Source organism: Hippocampus zosterae, chromosome 1 (genome assembly GCF_025434085.1).
Source record: "Hippocampus zosterae strain Florida chromosome 1, ASM2543408v3, whole genome shotgun sequence".
NCBI classification, from domain to species: domain Eukaryota; kingdom Metazoa; phylum Chordata; class Actinopteri; order Syngnathiformes; family Syngnathidae; genus Hippocampus; species Hippocampus zosterae.
The window spans coordinates 40,942,037-40,966,597 of record NC_067451.1 but is presented as its reverse complement, the minus strand read 5'-3'; the positions used below and the strand labels follow the sequence as shown (position 1 = coordinate 40,966,597).

Here is a 24,561-nt window from a genome sequence, read left to right as displayed (position 1 = left end):
GGCTTTATGCCCCTGGCAGGGTCACCCATGGCAAACAGGTTCTAGGTGAGGGTCCAGACAAAGCACGGCTCAAAGACCCCAATGATGATCGAAATAAATGGATCTAGGTTTCCCTTGCCCGGACGCGGGTCACCGGGGCCCCCCTCTGGAGCCAGGCCTGGAGGTGGGGCTCGTTGGCAGGCGCCTGGTGGCCGGGCTTACACCCATGGGGCCCGGCCGGGCACAGCCCGAAGAGGCAACGTGGGTCCCCCTTCCCATGGGCTCACCACCCATGAGAGGGGCCAAAGGGGTCGGGTGCAATGTGAGCTGGGCGGCAGCCAAAGGCGGGGACCCTGGCGGTCCGATCCTCGGCTACAGAAGCTAGCTCTTGGGAGATGGAATGTCACCTCTCTGGCAGGGAAGGAGCCCGAGCTGGTGTGTGAGGCAGAGAATTTCCGACTGGATATAGTCGGACTTGCCACCACACACAGCCTGGGTTCTGGTACCAGTTCTCTCGCGAGGCTGTATGACTCTCTTCCACTCTGGAGTTGCTCACGGTGAGAGGCGCAGAGCAGGTGTGGGCATACTCATTGCCCCCCGGCTCAGTGCCTGTACATTGGGGTTCACACCGGTAGACAAGAGGGTTACCTCCCTCCGCCTTCGGGTGGGTGGACGGGTCCTGACTGTTGTTTGTGCATATGCACCAAACAGCAGCTCAGCACACCCACCCTTTTTGGAATCCTTGGAGGGTGTGCTGGAGAGTGCTCCTGCTGGGGACTCCCTTGTTCTCCTGGGGGACTTCAATGCTCACGTGGGCAATGACAGTGAGACCTGGAGGGGCGTGATTGGGAGGAACGGCCCCCCCGATCAGAACCCGAGTGGTGTTTTGTTATTGGACTTCTGTGCTCGTCACGGATTGTCCATAACGAACACCTTGTTCAAACATAAGGGTGTCCATATGTGCACTTGGCACCAGGACACCCTAGGCCGCAGTTCGATGATCGACTTTGTAGTTGTATCATCGGATTTGCGGCCGCATGTTCTGGACACTCGGGTGAAGAGAGGGGCGGAGCTGTCAACTGATCACCACCTGGTGGTGAGTAGGCTCCGATGGTGGGGGAAGATGCCAGTCCGTCCTGGCAGACCCAAACGTATAGTGAGGGTTTGTTGGGAGCGTCTGGCGGAATCCCCTGTCAGAAGGAGTTTCAACTCCCACCTCCGACAGAGCTTTTCCCATGTTCCGGGGGAGGCGGGGGACATTGAGCCCGAGTGGACCATGTTCCGTGCCTCTATTGTTGAGGCGGCCAATCTGAGTTGTGGCCGTAAGGTGGTTGGTGCCTGTCGTGGCGGCAATCCCCGTATTCTCTGGTGGACACCAGCAGTAAGGGATGCCGTCAAGCTGAAGAAGGAGTCCTATCGAGCCTTTATGGCCTGTGGGACCCCAGAGGCAGCTGACGGGTATCGACTGGCCAAGCGGACCGCGGCTTCGGTGGTCGCCGAGGCAAAAACCAGAGCGTGGGAAGAGTTCGGTGAGGCCATGGAAGCCGACTTCCGGACGGCTTCGAGGAAATTCTGGTCCACCATCCGACGTCTCAGTAGGGGGAAGCAGTGCACCAGTAACACTGTGTACAGTGGGGATGGGGCGCTGCTGACTTCGACTCGGGACGTTGTGAACCGGTGGGCAGAGTACTTCGAAGACCTCCTCAACTCCAACAACACGCCTTCCTTGGAGGAAGCAGAGCCTGGGGACTCTGAGGTGGGCTCTCCTATCTCTGTGGTTGAAGTCACCGATGTGGTTAAAAAGCTCCTCGGTGGCAAGGCCCCAGGGGTGGAGGAGATCCGCCCGGAGTTCCTCAAGGTTCTGGATGTTGTGGGGCTGTCCTGGTTGACACGCCTCTGCAACATCGCGTGGTCAACGGGGAGAGTGCCTCTGGATTGGCAGACCGGGGTGGTAGTCCCTCTTTTTAAAAAGGGGGACCGGAGAGTGTGTTCCAACTACAGAGGGATCACACTCCTCAGCCTCCCTGGTAAGGTCTATTCAGGGGTGCTGGAGAGGAGGGTCCGTCAGGAAGTCGAGCCTCAGATTGAGGAGGAGCAGTGTGGTTTTCGTCCCGGCTGTGGAACAGTGGACCAGCTCTACACCCTTAGCAGGGTTCTCGAGGGTATGTGGGAATTCGCCCAACCAGTCTACATGTGTTTTGTGGACTTGGAGAAGGCGTTTGACCGTGTCCCTCGGGGAGTTCTGTGGAGGGTGCTTCGTGAGTATGGGGTACCGAACCCCCTGATACGGGCTGTTCGGTCACTGTACCACCGATGTCAGAGTTTGGTTCGCATTGCCGGCAGTAAGTCGGAATCGTTTCCAGTGGGCGTAGGACTCCACCAAGGCTGCCCTTTGTCGCCGATTCTGTTCATAACCTTTATGGACAGAATTTCTAGGCGCAGCCGAAGCGTTGAGGGGGTCCGTTTCGGGGGCCTCAGTATTACATCCCTGCTTTTTGCAGATGATGTGGTGCTGTTGGCTCCTTCAAACGGGGCTCTCCAACTCTCACTGGAGCGTTTCGCAGCCGAGTGTGAAGCGGTTGGGATGAAAATCAGCACCTCCAAATCTGAAACCATGGTCCTCAGTCGGAAAAGGGTGGAGTGCCCCCTCCGGGTCGGGGGGGAGATCTTGCCCCAAGTGGAGGAGTTTAAGTATCTTGGGGTCTTGTTCACGAGTGAAGGCAGGAGGGAGCGCGAGATCGACAGGCGGATCGGTGCAGCGTCTGCTGTGATGCGGACGTTGTATCGGTCTGTCGTGGTGAAGAAGGAGCTGAGCCAAAGGGCGAAGCTCTCAATTTACCGGTCGATCTACGTCCCAACCCTCACCTATGGTCATGAGCTATGGGTCGTGACCGAAAGAACGAGATCCCGGATACAAGCGGCTGAAATGAGTTTTCTCCGCAGGGTGTCCGGGCTCTCCCTTAGAGATAAGGTGAGAAGCTCGGTCATCCGGGAGGGGCTCAGAGTCGACCCGCTTCTCCTCCACATCGAGAGGAGCCAGATGAGGTGGCTTGGGCATCTGATTCGGATGCCTCCTGAACGCCTCCCCGGTGAGGTGTTCCGGTCATGTCCCACCGGGAGGAGACCCCGAGGAAGACCCAGGACACGCTGGAGAGACTATGTCACCCAGCTTGCCTGGGAACGACTCGGGATCCCCCGGGGAGAGCTGGAAGAAGTAGCTAGGGAGATGGAAGTCTGGGCTTCCCTGCTAAAGCTGTTGCCCCCGCGACCCGGCCCCGGATAAGCGGTAGATAATGGATGGATGGATGAACCAAAACCGTGGGAACTATTTTTTGCCCGCTCTGACACTCTCTCCTTTTCTGTCCAACTCCATTCCAATGTAGTTGTGTTTATAACATTAATAACAACAGAATACATCCTATTCGTCCAGACATTTTATGATCCGCTTTCCCACACTCCGGTTTCCTCCCGCATTCCAAAAACATGCATTGCAGGTTAATGGCGCACTCTATGTTCTGCCCACAGTAAAAGTTTTGGGTCATTTCATTAATAGTAATTCCGTTTAGAATATTCATTTCGTTATCGCGGTGCATTGTGGGTAGCAGACGTCATGTTTCAACAGACGACTAATTACAGAAAGCGTGACCGTGATCGTTGCAACTGGTCCTCCTGAGTTATATTCCTTTCGTTTCACCTTCGAAAGCAATGGCTGTAAGTCTGCTCGTGTTTATCATTATTTAGAAATGTGTTTCAGAGATTGTTATTGGAAATTCGCTAGTTTAGAGTGTTGCTAACGACGAAGCGACAATGCTAAATCGGTGCTAACAAGCTAATTAGCATGCGAAGGTGCTGCGAAAATGTATTGTTTATCGTTGTTTGTCACATTTTGAGCTGTATTTATGTCCTTGTTAAACACCTGACGATTTGTGTTGTATTTGTGTACACAATATTAATGCATGTTTTAAATCTGTTCATTTCAGTTTCACTCTGCAATTCATTGAGTCGATGTCACAGTTGTTCACTGTACGCCGTCAAGAAGACCGTAATAAAGGAGCAAGACGCTCAGTTTCCTGGCTCATGAATAAATGAGTTTGGCTTGCTGTTGACCTGCGTTAACATACCTATAGTATCCAACACGTAGCGATAACAGTACAGTGAAAAGCCATATCAGCAGTTGGTGCAAGAAAGAACCACAACGCAGCGATGGACAACGCCCAAGAAGAAATGGCTTACTCCGAAGCCAAAGCATCCTCGAAGGCATCATCCAAACACTCATCCATATTGTCCTCAAAGTCAAGTGTACTAGAAGCAGCCATCTTGGCAAGAGCCACTGCAGAAGCTACAAATGCTAAAGCTTCATACAGAAAAAAACAATTGGAAATCAAGAAACAACAAGCCAAACTGGAATTGGAAAAAGCAACATTAGAGGCAGATCTAGATCTGCTGGAGATGGAGAAGGAAGTGGCAGCCGCTACAGCAAAAGCAGAAGTCCTAGAAGCCGCTGTAGCGATCGAACATGGCAAAGCTGAAAGCGTCAAGAGTGCAGTCCCACTACAAGCAGTAAGAGAACGAACTATGGAGTACGTGCAACACCAGACCCAGCTGAAGTCAGTTCAACCGGCAAGGACACAATCGTTCACCTCAAGGACACCCGAACAACACCGCTCTCCTCCGGTACGCAAGAAAACTTCTGTAAAGGATGAAACACCTGACATACCAAGAGACTATGTGAAGCATAGCTACCACGCTTCCCCCAATAATGATCCACCCATGGCAGACTTTGCTAAGTTCCTTGCACGCAGAGAGTTAATCACAACGGGGCTATTTCATTTTGACGACACCCCAGAAAACTTTAGAGCATGGCAGTCGTCATTCATAAATGCAACCGGAAATGTTGGCCTCACATGCAGTCAGGAGTTAGATCTCCTAGTCAAGTGGCTCGGTAAAGAGTCCTCAGAACACGTGAAGAGAATCAGAGCTGTATATACCACTAACCCACAAGCAGCCCTCCAGGTGTCCTGGGACAGGCTCCAAGAGTGTTACGCTACACCAGAAGTAGTGGAAAACGCCCTCTTTAAAAAATTGGACAACTTCCTTCGCCTTACAGAGACGACCTAAAACTCAGGGAGCTCTGAGATCTGCTCTTGGAGCTACAAGTTGCTAAAGATGAGACTTATCTCCCTGGCCTTGCTTACCTCGACACACCCCGTGGTGTTAAGCCCATAGTTGAAAAGTTGCCTCTAAGTCTCCAAGAAAGATGGCTTCACACAGGCTCAAAATACAAACAACTATATGACGTGTCGTTCCCTCCCTTCGCATATTTTGTCAAGTTTGTCCAAGATGAGGCTAAAGCAAGAAACGATCCAAGTTTTGCCATCTGCAGCAGTCAACCCTTCCCCAAAGGTGAGAGACCACCATACAAACAACCTATATACAAAACACCTCTTACAGTAAACAAAACAGAGGTTGACACAGCCACTCTAGATAATACAGAGGAGGATGATTTAACACGCTACTGCCCCGTTCATAATAAATCACATCCTCTGGCTAAATGGAGAGCATTCCGGACCAAACCACTACAAGAAAGGAGGAACATACTCAAGGAATACAGAAGATGTTTCCGCTGCTGTTCTCCCCTTCATCAAATAAAGGACTGCAACATGAAATTAAACTGCGAGGAGTGTCACAGCGAAAAACACTGCTGCGTCATGCATCCTGAGTCAAGTCAACAACTTTAGCCGGAAAACGCGCCGGAACCAAAGCCTCAGTTCCAAGACAACACACCACCAGAGGTAACGTCACGGTGCACTGAGATCTGTGGTAAAGGCAGTCCGCCGCGCTCTTGCTCGAAGGTATGTCTCGTTCGTATTTTCCCAAAAGACCAGCCAGAACGATCCGTTAAGATGTATGTAATCCTCGACGATGAGAGCAATAGCTCGCTGGCTCGTCCCGAATTCTTCAAGCTCTTCGGGATCAAGAGTAGCCCCCTGACTTACCAGATGAGAACGTGCGCTGGTCTGACCGAAATGCTTGGCAGAAAAGCAACAGGGTTTCAAATTGAGCCAGTAGGTGGAGGTCCACGTCCAGACCTCCCACCTCTTATCGAATGCGATGAGATAGTTTTCAATAGAGGTGAGATACCTGGTCAACTGGTCCTCCTGAGTTATATTCCTTTCGTTTCACCTTCGAAAGCAATGGCTGTAAGTCTGCTCGTGTTTATCATTATTTAGAAATGTGTTTCAGAGATTGTTATTGGAAATTCGCTAGTTTAGAGTGTTGCTAACGACGTAGCGACAATGCTAAATCGGTGCTAACAAGCTAATTAGCATGCGAAGGTGCTGCGAAAATGCATTGTTTATCGTTGTTTGTCACATTTTGAGCTGTATTTATGTCCTTGTTAAACACCTGACGATTTGTGTTGTATTTGTGTACACAATATTAATGCATGTTTTAAATCTGTTCATTTCAGTTTCACTCTGCAATTCATTGAGTCGATGTCACAGTTGTTCACTGTACGCCATCAAGAAGACCGTAATAAAGGAGCAAGACACTCAGTTTCTTGGCTCATGAATAAATGAGTTTGGCTTGCTGTTGACCTGCGTTAACATACCTATAGTATCCAACACGTAGCGATAACAGTACACTCTATATTATCCCAAAGTGTGAGTGTGAGCGCAAATGGTTGTTTGTCTATTCGTGCCCTGCGATTGGCTGGCAACCAGTTCAGGGTGTGCCCCGCCTACTGCCTAAAGACAGCTGGGATAGGCTCCAGCATTCCCCGCGACCCTCGTGAGGATAAAGCGGATCGGAAGATGGAAGGATGGATGGATCACTTCTACAAAATTCCAAGAAATTATGAAATTACGAATGAATGTTCCCAGTTAGCCTGTGGGATGTTCCAAACAGTTGTTTGATGACATCACTCAACGTTCCCTTTACAATAATAATAATAATAATAATACATTTTATTGATAAGCGCCTTATAATGACGTTTATCAGTTTGAACATTAAACATCTTGTCATTGAAGTACGGTATATTCAATTAATTATAGGTTGAACATGATTTGCAAATCATTGCATTCTGTTGTTATTTATGTTTATCTATCACTACACGCACACACCTCAATTTTAGCCTCTAGGATGCCGGAATTTTCTTCAGTGCACCGGGACATCATACATGCTATTTCCTTGGGTGGTCTCACGGGGGAAAGGCAAATTCAGTACGTGGCAGAAAAAGTATGTGAAGAGTCAAGACTGACAAAACCCCACTTCTGTCTGGGCTTCGGGCTTCTTTTTTTTTTTTTTTAAAGACATCATGTGTCAGTTTGTCACTGATGTCAGTACTGACGGAATACCAACTTCTCTGTGTGTGTGTGTGTGTGTGTGTGTGTGTGTGTGTGTGTGCGCGTGTGTGTGTGTGTGTGCGCGTGTGTGTGTGTGTGTGTGCGTGTGTGTGTGTGTGTGTGTGTGTGTGTGTGTGTGTGTGTGTGTGTGTGTGTGTGTGTGTGTGTGTGTGTGTGTGTGTGTGTGTGTGTGTGTGTGTGTGTGTGTGTGTGTGTGTGTGTGTGTGTGTATATAAAAAAAAAATCCTCGTCTCACCCCCTCGGGTGGTGTCCGTCCTCTACCAGAGGCCAGGAAGCTTGAGGGTTCTGCGCAGTATCCTTGCTGTTCCCAGCACTGCGCTTTTCTGGACTGAGATGTCCGATGTTGTTCCCGGGATCTGTTGCAACCACTCATCTAGTTTGGGGGTTACTGGCTCCAGGCTCTTGGATCGTCTCAGGTGCCTCTTTGCACAACCTACACCTTGGGTCTTGTCTGGTGTGGTCTATCTGGTACTCAATGGCTCTGGTGCTCAGGGCCTGCTCCTAAGCAGCCAGTATGAGTGCCTCTGTGCTATCCTTCAGGCCAGCCCTCTCTAGCCACTGATAGGACTTCTTGAGATCAGCCACTTCAGTTATGGTCCGGTGGTACATCCCGTGTAGGGGCTTGTCCTCCCATGATTAAGATTAAGATATCCTTTATTTGTCCCGCAATGAATTTAGAAAGGAAAAACGCTGCGTAAGGAGAGGGGGGGAAAAACCACGCTCAGACTATCCTCTTCCGAGGATAATTTAAGTCCAGGATAAAAAAATAAAAAAATGGTCCCTCTTCCAGCACCTCATCCTCTGTTCCCCATTGTCTGAGACATTCTCTGAGTACATCATCTGTTGGAGCCTTCTCCTTGATGTATTCATGGATCTTGGATGTTTCATCCTGGACAGTGGCTCTCACACTCACTCATCCCCGGAGTGGTTGCAACAGATCCCGGGAACAACATCGGACATCTGAGTCCAGAAATGTGCAGTGCTGGGAACAGTAAGGATACTGTGCAGAACCCTCAAGCTTCCTGGCCCCTTGGTAGAGGACCCGAGCTGAATGAGGGACGGACACCACCTGAGGGGTGAGAAAAGGATTTTTTAAAAATATACTGTATATATACAGTATACAAGAGAGAGAGAGCGATCGACATATACACTGTATATCCCATTTTCGATTATAGAATCGAAATATAAGAATATAAAATATTTTTTATATTCTTTTTTACACCGCCTCCCCGGTGAAAACTCCATCAGCCAGCACTTCATACCTACCATCCAGAGTATGCATACATCCCAGAGTAGAAGGCCAGAGGTAAAGTGGACAGCTTTATGTTGTTTATTTGAAAGGCATTCTCAAAGTTGTGTGTCTCCCCTATGTGCACAGAAACACACATACACAAAAAGACATGAACATTTTTTAATATAGCTGAGAGTAGAGCAGGATCCATGCCACCAGATAATTGTATGCCGAAGTTCTCCAGAGAATTTCTTTGACTTCATGCTTGGTTTGTTATTTGACATGCACCGTCAACTGTCGGACCTTTTAGGAAATCACGATTTATTACATAAATGATTTGACTGTTAAGCAGTAGAATTATCTCAAGGATGAACAACTGGAAACGGAATGCATCTGAGCTCAAATTTTAGCTTCATGGCAAAAGCTGCAAATACTTATGTACATGTAATCTCTAAATTTACATTTTGTATTTTTTAATAAATATAGTTTGAATAATAATAATAATCATCATCATTAAAAACGCTTGTCCTTACAGGGTGCTCTGTATAAAATTGTGAAGAAAACAATGAATTTAATCTTGAAATAAGGCCAGAACATCCTCTCCATGAGCCGTCACCTTATCGTGGTGGAGGTCTTTGTGTGTCCCAATGATCCTCGGAGCTAAGTTGCCTGGGCTTTATGCCCCTGACAGTGTCACCCATGGCAAACAGTTCCTAGGTGAGGGACCAGATAAATGAATAAGATAATTGAATGATTTTCCCTTGCCCAGACGCGGGTCACTGGGGCCCCTCTCTGGAGCCAGGCCTCATTGGCGATTGCCTGGTGGCTGGGCCTATACCTATGGGACCCGGCCGGGCATAGCCCGAAAAGGCAACGTGGGTCCCCCTTCCCATTGGCTCACCACCTATGGGAGGGGCCAAAGGGATTGGGAGTATTGTGAGCCGGGCGTCAGCCAAAAGTGGAGAACTTGGTGGTCCGATCCTCAGCTTCAGAAGACAGCTCTAGGGACGTGAAACGGCAGATCTCTTGCAGGGAAGGAGCCCGAGCCGGTGTGCGAAGCAGAGAAGTTCCGACTGTATATAGTCGGACTTGCTTCCACACACAGGTGGACGAGAGGGTCGCCTGTGTGTGGAAGGACTTGGCACCAGGGACTTTGCACCAGAACACCCTTGGCTGCAGTTCAATGATTGACTTTGTGGTTGTATCATCGGATTTGGACACTCGGGTGAAGAGAGGGGCAGAGCTGATAACTGATAACCACGTTTGGCTCCGATGGTGGGGGAAGACATCAGTCCGACCTGGAAGACCCACGCGTATTGTGAGGGTATGGTGGGAGCATCTGGCAGAATCCCCTGTCAGAAGGAGCTTTTCCCACGCCCAGGGGTAAGCGGGGGACATTGAGTCCGAGTGGACCATGTTCCGCGCCTCTATTGTTGAAGCGGCCATTCAGAGTTGTGACCGCATGGTGGTCGTTCCCTGTCGTGGCGGTACTCGCTGGTGGACACCGGCAGTAAGGGATGCCATCAAGCTGAAGGAGTCCTATCGGGCCTTTATCGCCTGTGGTACTCCAGAGGCAGCTGATGGGTATTGACTGGCCAAATGGAACGCGGCTTCAGCGGTCGCCTCGGCAAAAACTTGGACGTGGGAAAAGTTTGGTGAGGCCATCGAAGCCAACTTCACAATGGCTTCGAGGAAATTCTGGTCCACCATCCAACATCTCAGGAGGGGGAAGCAGTGCACCATGAACACTGTAGACAGTGGGGATGGGCGCTGCTGATCTTGACTCGATGTTGTGAGTACTTCGAAGGCCTCCTCACCTCCGCCAACACGCCTTCCTGAGAGAAAGCAGAGTCTGAGGACTCTGAGGTGGGCTCTCCTATCTCTGTGGTTGAAGTAGTTGATGTAGTTAAAAAGCTCCGCGGTGGCAAAGCCCCGGGGGTGGATGAGACCCACCCGGAGTTCCTCAAGGCTCTGGATGTTGTGGGGCTGTCTTGGTTGACGCCTCTGCAACATCACGTAGGCATCGGGGAGAGTGCATCTGGGGTGGCTGTCCCTCTTTCACACTCCTCAGCCTCCCTGGTAAGGTTTATTCAGGGGAGAGGAGGGTCCGTCAGGAAGTCGAGCCTCAGATTCATGAGGGGCATTGTCGTTTTCATCCCGGCCATGGAACAGTGGACCAGCTCTACACCCTTAGCAGGGTCCTCATGGGTACCTGGGAACATGTGGTTTCTGGTTTTGGAGAAGGCATTCGACCGTGTCCCTCAGGGAGTTCTGTGGGGGGTGCTTCGGGAGTATAGAGTACCGAACTCCCTTATACGGGCTGGTCGGTCCCTATTCCACCGATGTCAGAGTTGGGTTCGCATTGCCGGCTGTAAGTCGGAATCATTTCCAGTGAGGGTTGGACTCCGCAAGGGCTGCCCTTTGTCGCCGATTCTGTTCATAACCTTTATGGACCGAATTTCTAGGTGCAACTGAGGCCTTGAGGGGATCCAGTTTGGTGGCCTCTGTGTTGCATCTCTGCTTTTTGCAGATGATGTGATACTTGATGTGGGTCTTTCAAGCAGGGCTCACCAACTCTCACTTGAGCGTTTTTCAGCCGAGTGTAAAGTGCTTGGGATAAAAATCAGCACCTCCAAATCTAAAACAATGGTCCTCAGTCGAAAAAGGGTGGAGTGTCGGGTTGGGGAAAAGATCTTGCCCCAAGTGGAGGAGTTGAAGTATCTTGGGGTCTTGTTCGCAAGTAAGGGCAGAAGGGAGAGAGAGATCGACAGGTGGATCGGTGCAATGTCTGCTGTGATGAATACTTTGTATTGGTCTGTTCTGGTGAAGAAGGAGCGAAGCCAAAAGGCGAAACTCTCTATTTACCGGTTGATCTCCTGTACGTTCCAACTCTCACCTATGATCACGAGCTATGGGTCATGACCGAAATAACTACTTCCCAGATACAAGCGGATGAAATCAGTTTTCTCTGCAGGGTGTCTGGGCTCTACCTCGAGCCGTTTCTCCTCATCGAGAGGAGCCAGATGATGTGGCTCGGGCATCTGATTAGGATGCCTCCTGAAAGCCTCCCTTGTGAGGTTTTCCGGGCATATCTCACCGGCACAAGGCCCCAGGGACAACCCAGGACACGCTGGAGAGACTATGTCTCCCAGTTGGCCTGGGAACACCTAGGATCCCCAGGAAGAACTGGAACAAGTGGCTGGGGAAAGGAAAATCTGGGCTTCCCTGCTAAAGTTGTTGCCCCCGTGAACCGAAGCAGTAGAAAATGGATGGATGAATGGATAAGGCCAGGACATATAAAAATGTGGAAGAAGTGAAGCATTGTGAATACTCCAGATGCACTGTGGATTTGAATGTGATTGGATCATGATTGTTTTTTCTGCAGTGGTGTACATGAGTCCTCTGATTTTCAGGTTCAGCTCAGATAGGCTCTAAGCTCACCTGTAAACTTTTAGAAGCCTGCTGCTTGTTGTTTTTCCTCAAGAAAATTATTATTTTTTTCCATGTTAAATTCCGAATTTTATCAGTACTTTCAGAATTTCATTACTTTCTGTGAATCTAGTCCTTTCTTAACATAAACAATTATTCCAAGATGAAATGTGAGTTAGAGTCGCTGTTGGGATGAGATGAAACTTGTCCTACCTTTGAAGAACTGGTATAGTCCAGGAATGGTGATGGTGCTGATGGCCACCAGCTTGCAGAGGGTGAAAAAGATTTGGATCCGCGCTGTCCATATCACACTCATACTATTTGTGTACATTACTGAGGCTATGGAGATAGAGAGAGTCATGTAACACCCAAAGTATGTAGAAATAGCACATTTTCCAAAGTATAGTTAGCTGAAGTAACCCTGTTGCCCGAATTACATTGATTAATGTTTTCAGTGTATTCCTGGACAATAAGCTTGATCAGGATTGATCATGGCTCTTTCAGGTATAAAACTTAAAATAAGCATATATTAGTTTAATTAATTTAAATATTTCAAATATGGAAAAAACAAATAATAAAAACAACAACAACATTGGAAATCACTTGTTCCTCTTCATTAGTGGCCAGTTTTACACTTCCAGTCAAAGCTGACTTTTTTCTGACCCAGCTTCTGAGATATGATCAGAGGCATATCAGAGTCAGTGTTGGGCCTGTGTCAAAAGAAATAGAGGACAGCCTTGAGTTCCACACCCAAGACTCACTTCTCCCGCCCATTTGTGTTGACAGGTGTGATTGTCGTCAGACAGCAGATATTGAGATTCAGCTCTGGTGACCAGACGATACTTAAGTTGTCGGCACAAAACTAAGGCTGGATTTACGCTGCATGGTTTAAATGACACAATTCAGTTTTCTGGCACAATTTGGATATGGGCCATAGCAGTGTAAAATACCGTATTTTCACGACTATAAGGCGCCATTAAAAGTCTTAAATTTTCTCCAAAATGGACAGGACGCCTTATGGTCCGGAGCGTCCTTTGTATGCGCTGAGTTCCAAAATCAGACTGACAGCCGACACGCTGTTTATATAGAGAAAAGGTGGAAGTGACTGTGGCCAGGCATGCGGGAAAGAAGTCGGCCAATCAGGGAAGGGTGGGCGTGTATATATACATATATGGAGAGAGAGAGAGAGAGAGAGAGAGAGAGACAAGCTGGGGAGCAGTCCGCCAATGGTGAAGGGTGGGCGTGTAAGTGGACGCTAAAGGGACGCCGCAAGCAGGTACCAACACCTGTATAGAGTGTGGCACTGTGCATTGTTGCAAAACAACTCCGGTTTTGGTTTCTAAGAACCCCTGAAAATAAATTCGACGAAGAGACACGCCTACGAAGCTCAGTTCAAAATTAAAGCCACCGGTTATGCTTTTGGCATGCGTGCCCATCTCACAGCAGCGGTGAAAAACCAAGTTAAGCAAATGATCTCTGAGCTTGCCGTTATTCCCGAAGGCTTGACTAAAGAACTCCAACCGCTGGACATTGGCATCAACCGGGCGCTCAAAGTAAAGTTGCGAACGGCATGGGAACAATGGATGATCGATGGCAAACACAACTTTACAAAGAGTGAGAGGCAGCGCTGGGCGAGTTACGCCACAATTCGCAACAACGAGAGGGAACGCGGCGTTTTTGATTGATTACGGTACTTGCACAATTGTTCAATTCTTTCTACACACACACGCGCTGCCACCATTTTTCGCTCTGTTCTTTACTTTCAAATGTGGGAAAGCTTCACACCAGAGAAATGTTGACTTTGCTGTTGCTGCTCCTTCTTTCCGCTCGGCAATGCGTCGCAACTCACACTAGCATGTGATGCATTCAATGACAATTGGGATGTGCAGTCCTCTCCTTCTGATACAGAGGATGAGGACTTTGCTGGATTTCTGGGTGATGATTGATCGAAAAACGTGAGAACATTGTACGATTGCTAAATAAAATACACCCGAACTCAGTTCTGCTTTCGTTGCCTTTTTAAAAACGTGTTTTTAGCTTGTATCTGTATGTCTTGGCATGCTACCGTATGCTTCAAGCTAACGTGTTAGCGTGCGCGCATGCATGCCGTATGTTTAAACTGGCGTATGTTTTACCACTGTAAAACTGCGCCCATTGGTACAGTGCGGTCTGTCTATGTGTAAAATACAGAAATGTCACCCATTAATGAGACTGCGCCCAACCGTACGGTGCGTCGAATAGTCGTGAAAATACGGTATAATATGCAAAAAAAAAATTGTTTGTTGTTTCTGCCACAGTGACTAGCATAAACGCACTATCAGACATTCTTATCAGTGTGGGCTCAACAAAGTACTATGATTGATGATCCCACCAATATCTATTCAAATAAAAAATAAACAAAAACTGGAGCAAAAGTATAGATAATCCAAATATCCATCCATTTTTTTCATCCACTTATCCACACATGGGTCGTGGGTGCGCTGGAGCCTATCCCAATTGTCTTCGGGCAGTAGGCGGGGACAGCCTGAACTGGTTGTCAGCCAATTGTAGGTCACACAAAGACGAACAACTATCCACTGGCCTCCAATGCGTGTTGTTGGTGTGGAATGTGAGAGGAAACCTGATTACCTGCGGAAAACCCACACAGGCACAGGGAGAACATGAAAACTCCACACAGGGAAGCCAAGGCCAGAATCGAGTTCTGCACTGTGAAGCCAACATCCAGTACTAATCAGTCAAACACTGTGTCGCCAAAGTGTGCAAATATAAAATGTACTCTAGAGTTGTGTTGACTGCAATGAAGGCCAACCATTGTTTGCTGGACCAACCACTATCATAAACACTAACCAAGTGATTTAACAATTTTCTGTCCTCTGATTCCTTGATTAGAGCTAAACAACATGATTCACTCATCAGTGCATGACATTGTGATAGGGTACTCTGCCAGATGTTCCCAGCAAACCCTCACAATAAGTTTGGATCTGCACAGTCGGACCGGCATCTGCCCCTACCATCGGAGCCAACCGTCGTTATCAGTTGACAGCTCCGCCCCTCTCTTCACCTGAATATCCAAAACATGCAGCCTCAAATCCGACAACAAACTACAAAATTGATCATCGAACTGCGGCCGCGGGAGGTGTGTACATACGGACACCCGTATATTTAAATATGGTGTTCATTGTTAACAATGTGTGATGAGCACAGAAGTCCGGTAACAGAACATCACTCGGGTTCAGATCGTTCCTCCCAGTCACAATCTTCAGGTCTCACTGTTATTGCCCTTTTGAGCATTGAAGTCCCTTAGCAAACCAATGGAGTACCCAGGGGGAGCACTCTCCAGCACACCCTCCACGGACACCTGAAACTCCGAGCTGCTGTGTAGTGCATAGTCACAAACAATGTTCATGACCTGTCACCCACCTGAGGGCAGAGGGAGGCTACCCTGTCTTCCACTGGGTGAACGCTCACTTACAAGCAATAAGTATGCCCACACCTACTCAGCGCCTCTCAGCTTGGGCAACTCCAGAGTGGAAGAGTGTCCAACCCGTCTCAAGAAGACTGGAACCAGAGCCCAAGCTAAGATCCAAATTTCTGACTCATCATCAGGGGTCTCTGAGCCATTCTTTGTCTGATCTCTCACCTAGGACCAGTATTCAATGGGTGACTCTGCCAGGGACCTAAAGCCCCAGAAAAATTAACCCAAATGATCATTGGGACAGGGAAACCCCTCCACTATGATAAAGTGATGGCTCATAGAGGGGATAACTAAACTTGATTTATTTTTTGTATTACTTTTATATTACATTGTAAATAGCCCAGCCATCTTATGTATGCATAAATTGCATATATGCAACTCATATATATTGCATTTATTTTGTGCATGCAACACTTTGTTTTTTTTTTTTCTTTTCTACCCCCTACTGACATGTTTATACTGTGTTACATGTTACGTTTTTACATCTATAAATGTTCATACTGTATTATACATCGTAGTTGGCGGCCATTTTATTGGAAATGGTTACAACGAACTACCGTTAAAACGTCCATATTCATTATGTCCCTCAAAATATGTTGTAACGAGGTTCAATTGTATGAAGGATGTGAGGGTGTTTTCAAGTGTTTTATTTTAATCATCGTTTCTGTCAGTAACCGTTGCCGACCACCCATCCCTCCAAAAATAAACCTTTGCCATATATCAGTGCCACATCAGTTTGTCCAAAAGATCTTTCCACACACATACACTCAATTACATTTAACATACAATTGTTTACCCAATATTGAAGAACAGCTGGTGGTTGCATGCATTTGTTTTAATTCCTAAAACACCAACTGTTTTTATTTTTATTTCAAAATGGCTTATCGTAACCAGAATCTCGCTCTGTATTGTGGCCAAATGTAGAATCTATAAATGTTCGACATTGTCGTTGTTGTCTTCATCTTCCTCTTCTCCTTATTCTTCGTTCAAAGGAGATTACACATCTTTGGCACATACAGCCACCTACTGTAAAGGAAGTGCCAAGCATTTCCAAATTTAGTCAATGGAAGCAACCCTGCTTGTATTCAGCCCCGCAAACAAACACGAGACAGGTGGGGCGCATGCTCTGTCGTCAACAAACTAGGCATCTGTCAGCGGCGGACTAAGCAGTCTGTTGTTGCTTGATCAGGTTAGTGACAATTACACTGATGGACAGACACCCACTTCCATCAGTACTTAGTCCGTCATTTTTTTTATTTAAGTTTCATGTAATTCATCATTCTTTAGCAAAACATCAGTTGCTCAGTGGTAAAGTGGTTGTCTCCCAACCATGAGGTTGTAGGTTAGATCTATTGTGACCATGTCAAAGTGTCCTTGAGCAAGATACTGAAGACCTGATGCTTTGTCATCAGTAGGCAAATGAGGAAAACACTGTAAAGCAGTTTCAGTACTGAAGGAAGAACAGACCACAATTCTATGCAAACAACAACTTGATCCAGCATCGAATAACAACCATCCCACTGTTGTTTTACTGTCAGTTGGAATACGCTAAATAGCCGCAAATCAGTGATACGTTGCTTGTGCCATTTTTTATCATTTGTTTTAATTTTGGTCCAAGGAAGTAGATCCTTTTATAAAGATGTCTATTTGTGTGTGTGTGTGTGTGTGTGTGTGTGTGTGTGTGTGTGTGTGTGTGTGTGTGTGTGTGTGTGTGTGCAATGTACATTGTCAGAATGTCACTACAAAGTAAACATTTGGGTTTATTTTTTCATTGATTGATTGAAGCATGAATATTAAATGAATCAATACAATGCCTGGATTTCAGTGAGTTTTGTACAGTCAGTGTTATTGCACTAATATCGATCAATCTATACTAAACATGCTAAAAATGGACGGATATGCCGATAGTTTATTGCACACCGCTTGCTGCCATGGTTTAGAGGCAGCTCTCGAGTGCTCCATATAGGCTGATGAGAGCCATCCAATTACTTTTAAAGGCACTCGACATAAGTGACTCCACACACTGATGCTGACTGCCTGACACAGTTGTCATTCCAACTGATTGTTTTTTTTAACAAACCAGGTGAGTTGAGCATATTGTTTTAACAGGCAAAACGGTGGTGTATCCAGATCATCACGCATGATAAGTCCTCTCTGCAGACCTGTGACAGCTCCATCTCCCTGCTGAACACCCTGAACAAATTCTTCGCCCGCTTTGAGGCCGACAACAACACCCCAGCACAGAAGACCCCACCTCCTCCTGGCAACCAGGTGCTGACGCTTTCTTGGTATAGCGTGAGGCGATCCCACAGAGGGACAAATGCACGGACAGCGGCAGACCCTGACAAGACTGTGCTGTGTGAGAGACTGTGCTGAGGAGCTCACAGTCATCTTCAACACCTCACTGAACCAGGCTGTTGTCCCCACTCACCTCAAAACCACCACCATCATCCCGGTCCTGAAAAAACAGCCCCCCCCCCGCGACAATGAAACTGGACCACCTGGGGCTCAACACTTTCATGTGTAACTGGCTGCTGGATTTCCTGACGGGGAGACCACAGGCAGTTCGGGGAGGCAGCAATACATCCAGCACTATCATGATGAACACGGGGGGGGGGGGGGGGGCAAGGATGTGTACTGAGCCCCCTCCTCTTCGCTCTGCTGACCCACGACTGCACTCCCTCATCCAGCGCCAACCTCTTCATTAAGTCTGCGGACAACACGACTGTGGTGGGTCTCAACAACAACAAAGAGACAATCTACAGGAGTGAGGTGCGCAGGCTGGCCTTGTGGTGCAAAGCCAGCAATCTCAGCCTGAATGTGTAGATGACAAATGAGATTGTTGTGAACTTCAGGAGAACGCACACGCAGCATGCTCCACTGACCATTGACAGTTCCGCAGTGGAGAGGGGGAGTAGCACCAAGATCTTTGGTGTGCACTATCTCTGAAGACCTTTACTGGAGCCACAATACCACATCACTGGCCAAAAAAGCCCACCAGCGCCTGTACTTCCTCTGCAAACTGAGGACAGCAAGAGCCCCCCCTCGGCCCCATCATGCAGACATCCTATAGAGGCACTATTGAGAGCATCTTGACCAGCTGCATCACTGTGTGGTACGGCACTTGCACTGTGTCCTGCCGAAGATCTGAGCTGAGAAGATCATTTTTGCCTCTGGTCCCCCACACGCCCACTCTCATCTGACACACAAGGCCATCCGGATTGCAGGTGACAACAGCCGCCCATCTCAGCCTCTTCGACCTACTGCCATTGGGGAGAAGACTGTGATGTCTCTGTGCTAGAACCAGCAGCAGAACAGTTTATTCCACCAGTCGGTCAGGAGACTCAACTCCCTCCCTTTTCTGCCCGCCCCCCCGCACCCCCTGCTTTCTATCCCTGCCTCCTGCCACAGACTGTGACACTACCTCAGCATCTGACATCCGATTATTTCACTTCAAAAATTCACTACCTAAGCTTTAACCTGCAATAATCACAAGTGCCCTTGGTTGTCTGTTGTTTGCTATTGATTTATTTGTTTATGTTTACATATTGACAGTATAAGATAAGATAAGATAAGATATCCTTTATTTGTCCCACAATGGGGAAATTTACAGCCTCCAGCAGCAAGAATGTATGTAGAAAGAAGAGAAAAAAAAAACAACAACAAACATCTTTCAATTAAATACAACATGAACACAAATGGATAGATCGCAGTACTATTTACAATTTACCTTCACATCATTTAATTATCATTACCACTATTATTGTTATTTTTTATTCATCAGCCTGACAGCAGTCGGTAGGAACGAGCGTCGGTATCTCTCCTTCTTGCAGCGCGGGTGTAACAGTCTCTGGCTGAAGGAGCTACCAAGTGCTGTCAGGGCGGGCTGGAGGGGGTGGGAGGGACTGGCCATCATAGCTTTTAGCTTAGTTAGCATCCTTCTGTTGCCCACCTCCTCCAGAGTGTCAAGGGAGCAACCCAGGACAGAACTGGCCTTCCTGACCAGTCGCTCCAGTCTCTTTCTGTCCCGGGCCGAGATGCTGCCTGACCAGCAGACAATGCCATAATAGATGGCCGAGGCCACCACCGAGTTATAGAACGTCTTTAGGAGTGACCCCTGAACCCCAAAAGACCTCAGTTTCCTGAGTAGGAAGAGTCGGCTCTGTCCTTTCCTAATCAGGGTGTCCGTGTTTGTGGACCAGTCCAGTTTGTCGTTGAGAAGAACACCAAGGTACTTGTAGGAGGTCACCCTCTCTATGTCCATACCCTGGATGTTCATCGGTGCTGGTGAGGACTTTTTCCTGCAGAAATCCACAACCAACTCCTTAGTTTTCCTCGGGTTGATCTGGAGGAGATTCTGCTGGCACCAGTCCACAAAGTCCTTTGTCAGTCCCCTGTACTCCCGATCGTCCCCTTCTGTAATGAGGCCAACAATCGCAGAGTCATCGGAGAACTTCTGAAGGTGGCAGTTTGGAGTGTCATGTCTGAAGTCCGAGGTGTAGAGGATGAACAGGAATGGAGCCAGAACATTCCCCTGCGGCGCTCCAGTGCTGCAGAGAAGCCGGTCCGACTCACAGATCTGCAATCTCACGTACTGCGGCCGATTTGTGAGGTAATCTATGATCCATGCTGTGAGATGGTGGTCCACTCCGGCGTTCTGCAGTTTGCCTCCCAGCAAATTGGGCTGGATGGTGTTGAAGGCACTGGAGAAATCAAAGAACATGATTCTCACAGTGCTCCCAGCCTTCTCCAAGTGTGACAGCACTGAGTGTAGGAGGTAGATAATGGGGAGCAACCTCCTTGAGCAACCTCCTTGAACAGAACCCAGTTACCATAACAGTGGCAAACTTACAGGAGGAGTCTCAGGTATGAAAAACAGGACAGCATCAGGCCATGAATGGTCCACACATACTGGCTAAAGAAACTCACAGCACTCCATGAGCGCCTAGCAGCACAAATCAACCAGTTCCTGAGGGATGGGACTCATCCAGGATGGCTAACCGATGGGCAAATGATCCTGATCATGAATGTCTCAGACAATGGGGAACAGAGGAAAAGGTGCTGGAAGAGGGAGCATCATGGGAGGACAAGCCCCTACATGGGATGTACCACTGTACCATAACTGAAGTGGCTGATCTCAAGAAGTCCGATCAGTGGCTAGAGAGGGCTGACCTGAAGGACAGCACAGAGGCACTCATCCTTGCTGCTCGAGAGCAGGCCCTGAGCACCAGAGCCATTGAGGCCCAGATATACCACACCAGACAAGACCCAAGGTATAGGTTGTGCAAAGAGGCACCTGAGACAATCCAACACATAACTGCAGGGTGTAAGATGCTGGCAGGGAAAGCCTACATGGAATGCCATAACCAGAATCAGAATCATCTTTATTGGCCAAGTATGTAGAACACACAAGGAATTTGTCTCTAGCATAACACGCTGCATTAGTATCATCGTAAACAACAAAATCATTGAACCATTTTAGAGTGACCAGTAGCAGTATTTGTAGTACAAGAAGAGTCACTACGTCAGTGACTGTTTAGGGAGTTAATGGCTAGAGGGAAGAAGCTGTTTAAGTGTCTACTGGATTTGGTGCGCATGGATCTGTAGCGTCCGCCTGAGGGGAGTAACTGGAAAAGGTGGTGGGCAGGGTGCGGGGGATCCAGGAAGATTTTCCGTGGCCTTGTCTTGATTCTTGCAGTGTGCAAGTCCTCAAGAGTGGGTAGGGCGGTGCCAACGATTTTTTCCGCCGTCCTAACTGTCTGTTGAAGTCGGATTTTGTCCTTTTTTGTGGCGGCCCCAAACCAAACCGTGATGGAAGAACACAGGATTGATTCAATGACTGCCGTGTAGAACTGATGTAGCACCTCCTGTGGCAGGCCATGCTTCCTCAGCAGCTTTAGGAAGTACATCCGCTGCCGGGCCCTTTTCAGGATTGAGAAGGTGTTGACTTCCCACTTCATGTCCTGGGAGACTGTGATTCCCAGGAACTTGAAGGTCTCGACGGTTGACACAGGGCAGTTGGATAGTGTGAGGGGCAACTGTGGAGAAGAATGTTTCCTGAAGTCCGCGATCATCTCTACAGTCTTGAGCGTGTTCAGCCAGAGGTTGTGTCGGCTGCACCAGAGCTCCAGCTGCTCCACTTGTTTGCGGTACGCAGACTCGTCGCCGTCTTTGATGAGACCGATGACCGTGGTGTCGTCTGCAAACTTTATCTCTGAATAATCTCGCGCCACCTTACCTCTCTGAGCTCATCCGCCCCTACAAACCTGCCCGGCGCCTCAGGTCTGTGGACCAGTCTTTGTTAGAAGTACCAAGAACTAAACTGAGGCTCAGAGGGGATCAAGCCTTTTCTGTTGCTGGTCCCTCTCTCTGGAATGACCTCCCACTGAACATTCCGCAAGCCTCCTCGCTGCCCATCTTTAAAGCCCTCCTCAAAACTCACTTGTATTCTTTGGCGTTCGACTCAGCATGACTTCTGGCGGCGCGCAGCGGCGCGGTGAAGTAGGTACGTTTTGAAAAGGGACAGACGGAAGGACAGACCGCGTGCGGGACGACGCGCAATATATATATATATATATATATTCATTCATTCATCTTCCGAGCCGCTTGATCCTCACTAGGGTCGCGGGGGGTGCTGGAGCCTATCCCAGCTGTCCTCGGGCAGTAGGTGGGGGACACCCTGAATCGGTTGCCAGCCAATCGCAGGGCACACAGAGACGAACAACCATTCGCACTCACACTCACACTCACACCTAGGGACAGTTTAGAGTGTTCAATCAGCCTGCCACGCATGTTTTTGGAATGTGGGAGGAAACCGGAGCACCTGGAGAAAACCCACGCAGGCCCGGGGAGAACCTGCAAACTCCACACAGGGAGGCCGGAGCTGGAATCGAACCCGGTACCGCTGCACTGTGAAGCCGACGTGCTAACCACTGGACTACCGTCCCTTTTCAAAACGTACCTACTTCACCGCGCCGCTGCGCGCCGCCACTGCGCCGCTCAGGCAGTGGCTCACTACGATCGCGCGGGCATCTTAGCGAAAAAATGTTGTCTACCCACAAGCGTTGCAATAAAATTGTTAGTTATTTAGTAGAGCTAAACATCTCTTTATTTTCGCGATAAGCAATGAAGATGAACAAAAAGTTGAACCAAGCAACAACACTTTTGTGGGCCGAAGGCCCACCTTACCAGCCTTCCGTAGGAACTAGCTGATGAGCCGCCCGGAGGGCGGCGAACCAGCTAGTATATATATATATATATATATATATATATCATCATTTGACATTGAGATATCAATGTCAAATGATGTCCCTACAATCTTGCTGCAATTTTCCTGACAAAATTAAAAATGAATATACAGATAAATCGGAAATTTCTATTGATTGTCAGCATGACATTTTCATGACCCCAGAAAACAGGAGACAAAGCATGCAATTACAGACCACAAATTCTTGTGTTATGCTGGTCAACTTCTAATTTAAAAACAAAATTTAGATGTGATAATTAGACACTTCAGCTAGTGCTGGAAAATTGAAAAGAAAAACTCATAATACATACTGAGGCCAATGGCTGTGGCCAGTTTGACAGCAGTAGGTGGAATATCACAGGGCATAAACAAAGGTTCCAGAATGTACTGTCCAAAAGCCAGACAGATGACTGCCATCCCAGCAGGTCTGTAGAACACAAAGACATTAAGGTACAGGGAAAGAAATTCATGTACATGCTGTAGATTTGCTAGAAACATACAATGTGAAATAATACATTTTAAAAGTAGTTACAGAAAATGAAACAAAATATAAATATGAATAGCTTATGTCAAAAGCCTATATTAAAAGACTCACATCACTTGTTTGTGCATCAAAACAGACAATGCGCTTGCTCAACCCTTTTCATGGGACACTCGCAGAGAGCTATTTGCAATCTTCGGAAATTCCTTCTTATATTTAAATAAATAAATAAATATAAAATAATCATTGCTCTATTTTTGGGAAAGCTCCCATTACTTATAATTTTCTTGACAACAATTATAGCAGAACAGCTAAATGATCACATGGCCTCTAGCCATCTATTTGAACGATTTCAATCTGAGTTCAGGGCAGATCACTCAAATGGAACCTTTCAAAAATGACTAATGATTGTTTAGTAGGTATGGATTCCTGTTGTTTTACGAGGTGGTAGGTGGAGGACCCCAAAAAGCAGGGAGGCAGGAGAACTGAGCAAGATGTATTTAACACAATCAAAATGAGGAGTACACTGGAAAAAAAAGAAATATACAAAGTCCTGAAAACCACAGGAAACCAAAGTAACAAATACCCATACCAGAAACAAAACATGACAGGGCCACACAGACACACACACGAGCTGACAAGGCTGACAGAATACAAGGAACTAAATGCAAGCACAAAGGGTTAAGGTATCTGATTGGCTCAACACAAGGGACACGGATGACAAGAACAGGTGGAGACAAAAAGTGCACGAGGGAACAAAAACAATCAACAAAACAATCAAAACAAAAACATAACAATTCCGACATCCTTCCATCCATCCATGTTCTATTTCCACTTTATCCTCACAATGGACATGGGGGGGTGGAGAGCCTATCCCAGCTGTTTTTGGGTAGTAGGCAGGGGACACTGCCATCCTTGCTTAGTCTGTCCTTTTTAAGAAACCTCTCATTCTCCGTCATGGGACAGATGGACCGTTTCATTCCAGGGACGGAATGCCCATCTCTATTTATCAAATTAATTTGTCCGCTTCTTCTTATTTCACACATTATAACAACAATCTTGTTGATGAGCAAGCAATTCTATTTTCCAAATACTGAATAAAGTATCTATCGACCTAGCTAGTGAGCTATCTTCATGAGCTGAACAGCTTACCTCATGGAACAAAGCAATTGTTTCGCATGACCTCAATCGATCAATCCACCCACCTGCACGCATCCATCCATTTATCCATCCACCCATCTATCCATATATACCTAAAAATATCTATCCATCAATCCATTTTCCTGAACCACTTTAGCCACACAGGGATCGCTGAGCCTTTCCCAGCTGTCTTCGGGCAGTAGGCGGCGGACACCC

The 24,561-nt window shown here is 47.7% G+C and overlaps 1 protein-coding gene and 1 long non-coding RNA gene across 2 annotated transcripts in view; one reads left to right on the top strand and one right to left on the bottom strand.

The window, feature by feature from the left end:
* Positions 1 to 24,561, bottom strand: part of LOC127608554 (cystine/glutamate transporter-like) — a 116,910-nt gene that overhangs the window by 27,740 nt on the left and 64,609 nt on the right. The window contains exons 3-5 of the mRNA XM_052077696.1: positions 23,036 to 23,151; positions 12,217 to 12,342; positions 8,610 to 8,709 (exon numbers count right to left, since the gene is read on the bottom strand). Of these exons, the coding sequence (XP_051933656.1) occupies positions 8,610 to 8,709; positions 12,217 to 12,342; positions 23,036 to 23,151 (342 nt within the window). The remainder of the gene's footprint in view (positions 1 to 8,609; positions 8,710 to 12,216; positions 12,343 to 23,035; positions 23,152 to 24,561) is intronic.
* On the top strand, positions 3,515 to 4,065 carry LOC127608659 (uncharacterized). Its single transcript, XR_007964301.1, has 2 exons — positions 3,515 to 3,690; positions 3,960 to 4,065. It is a non-coding gene; the product is annotated as an uncharacterized LOC127608659 (long non-coding RNA).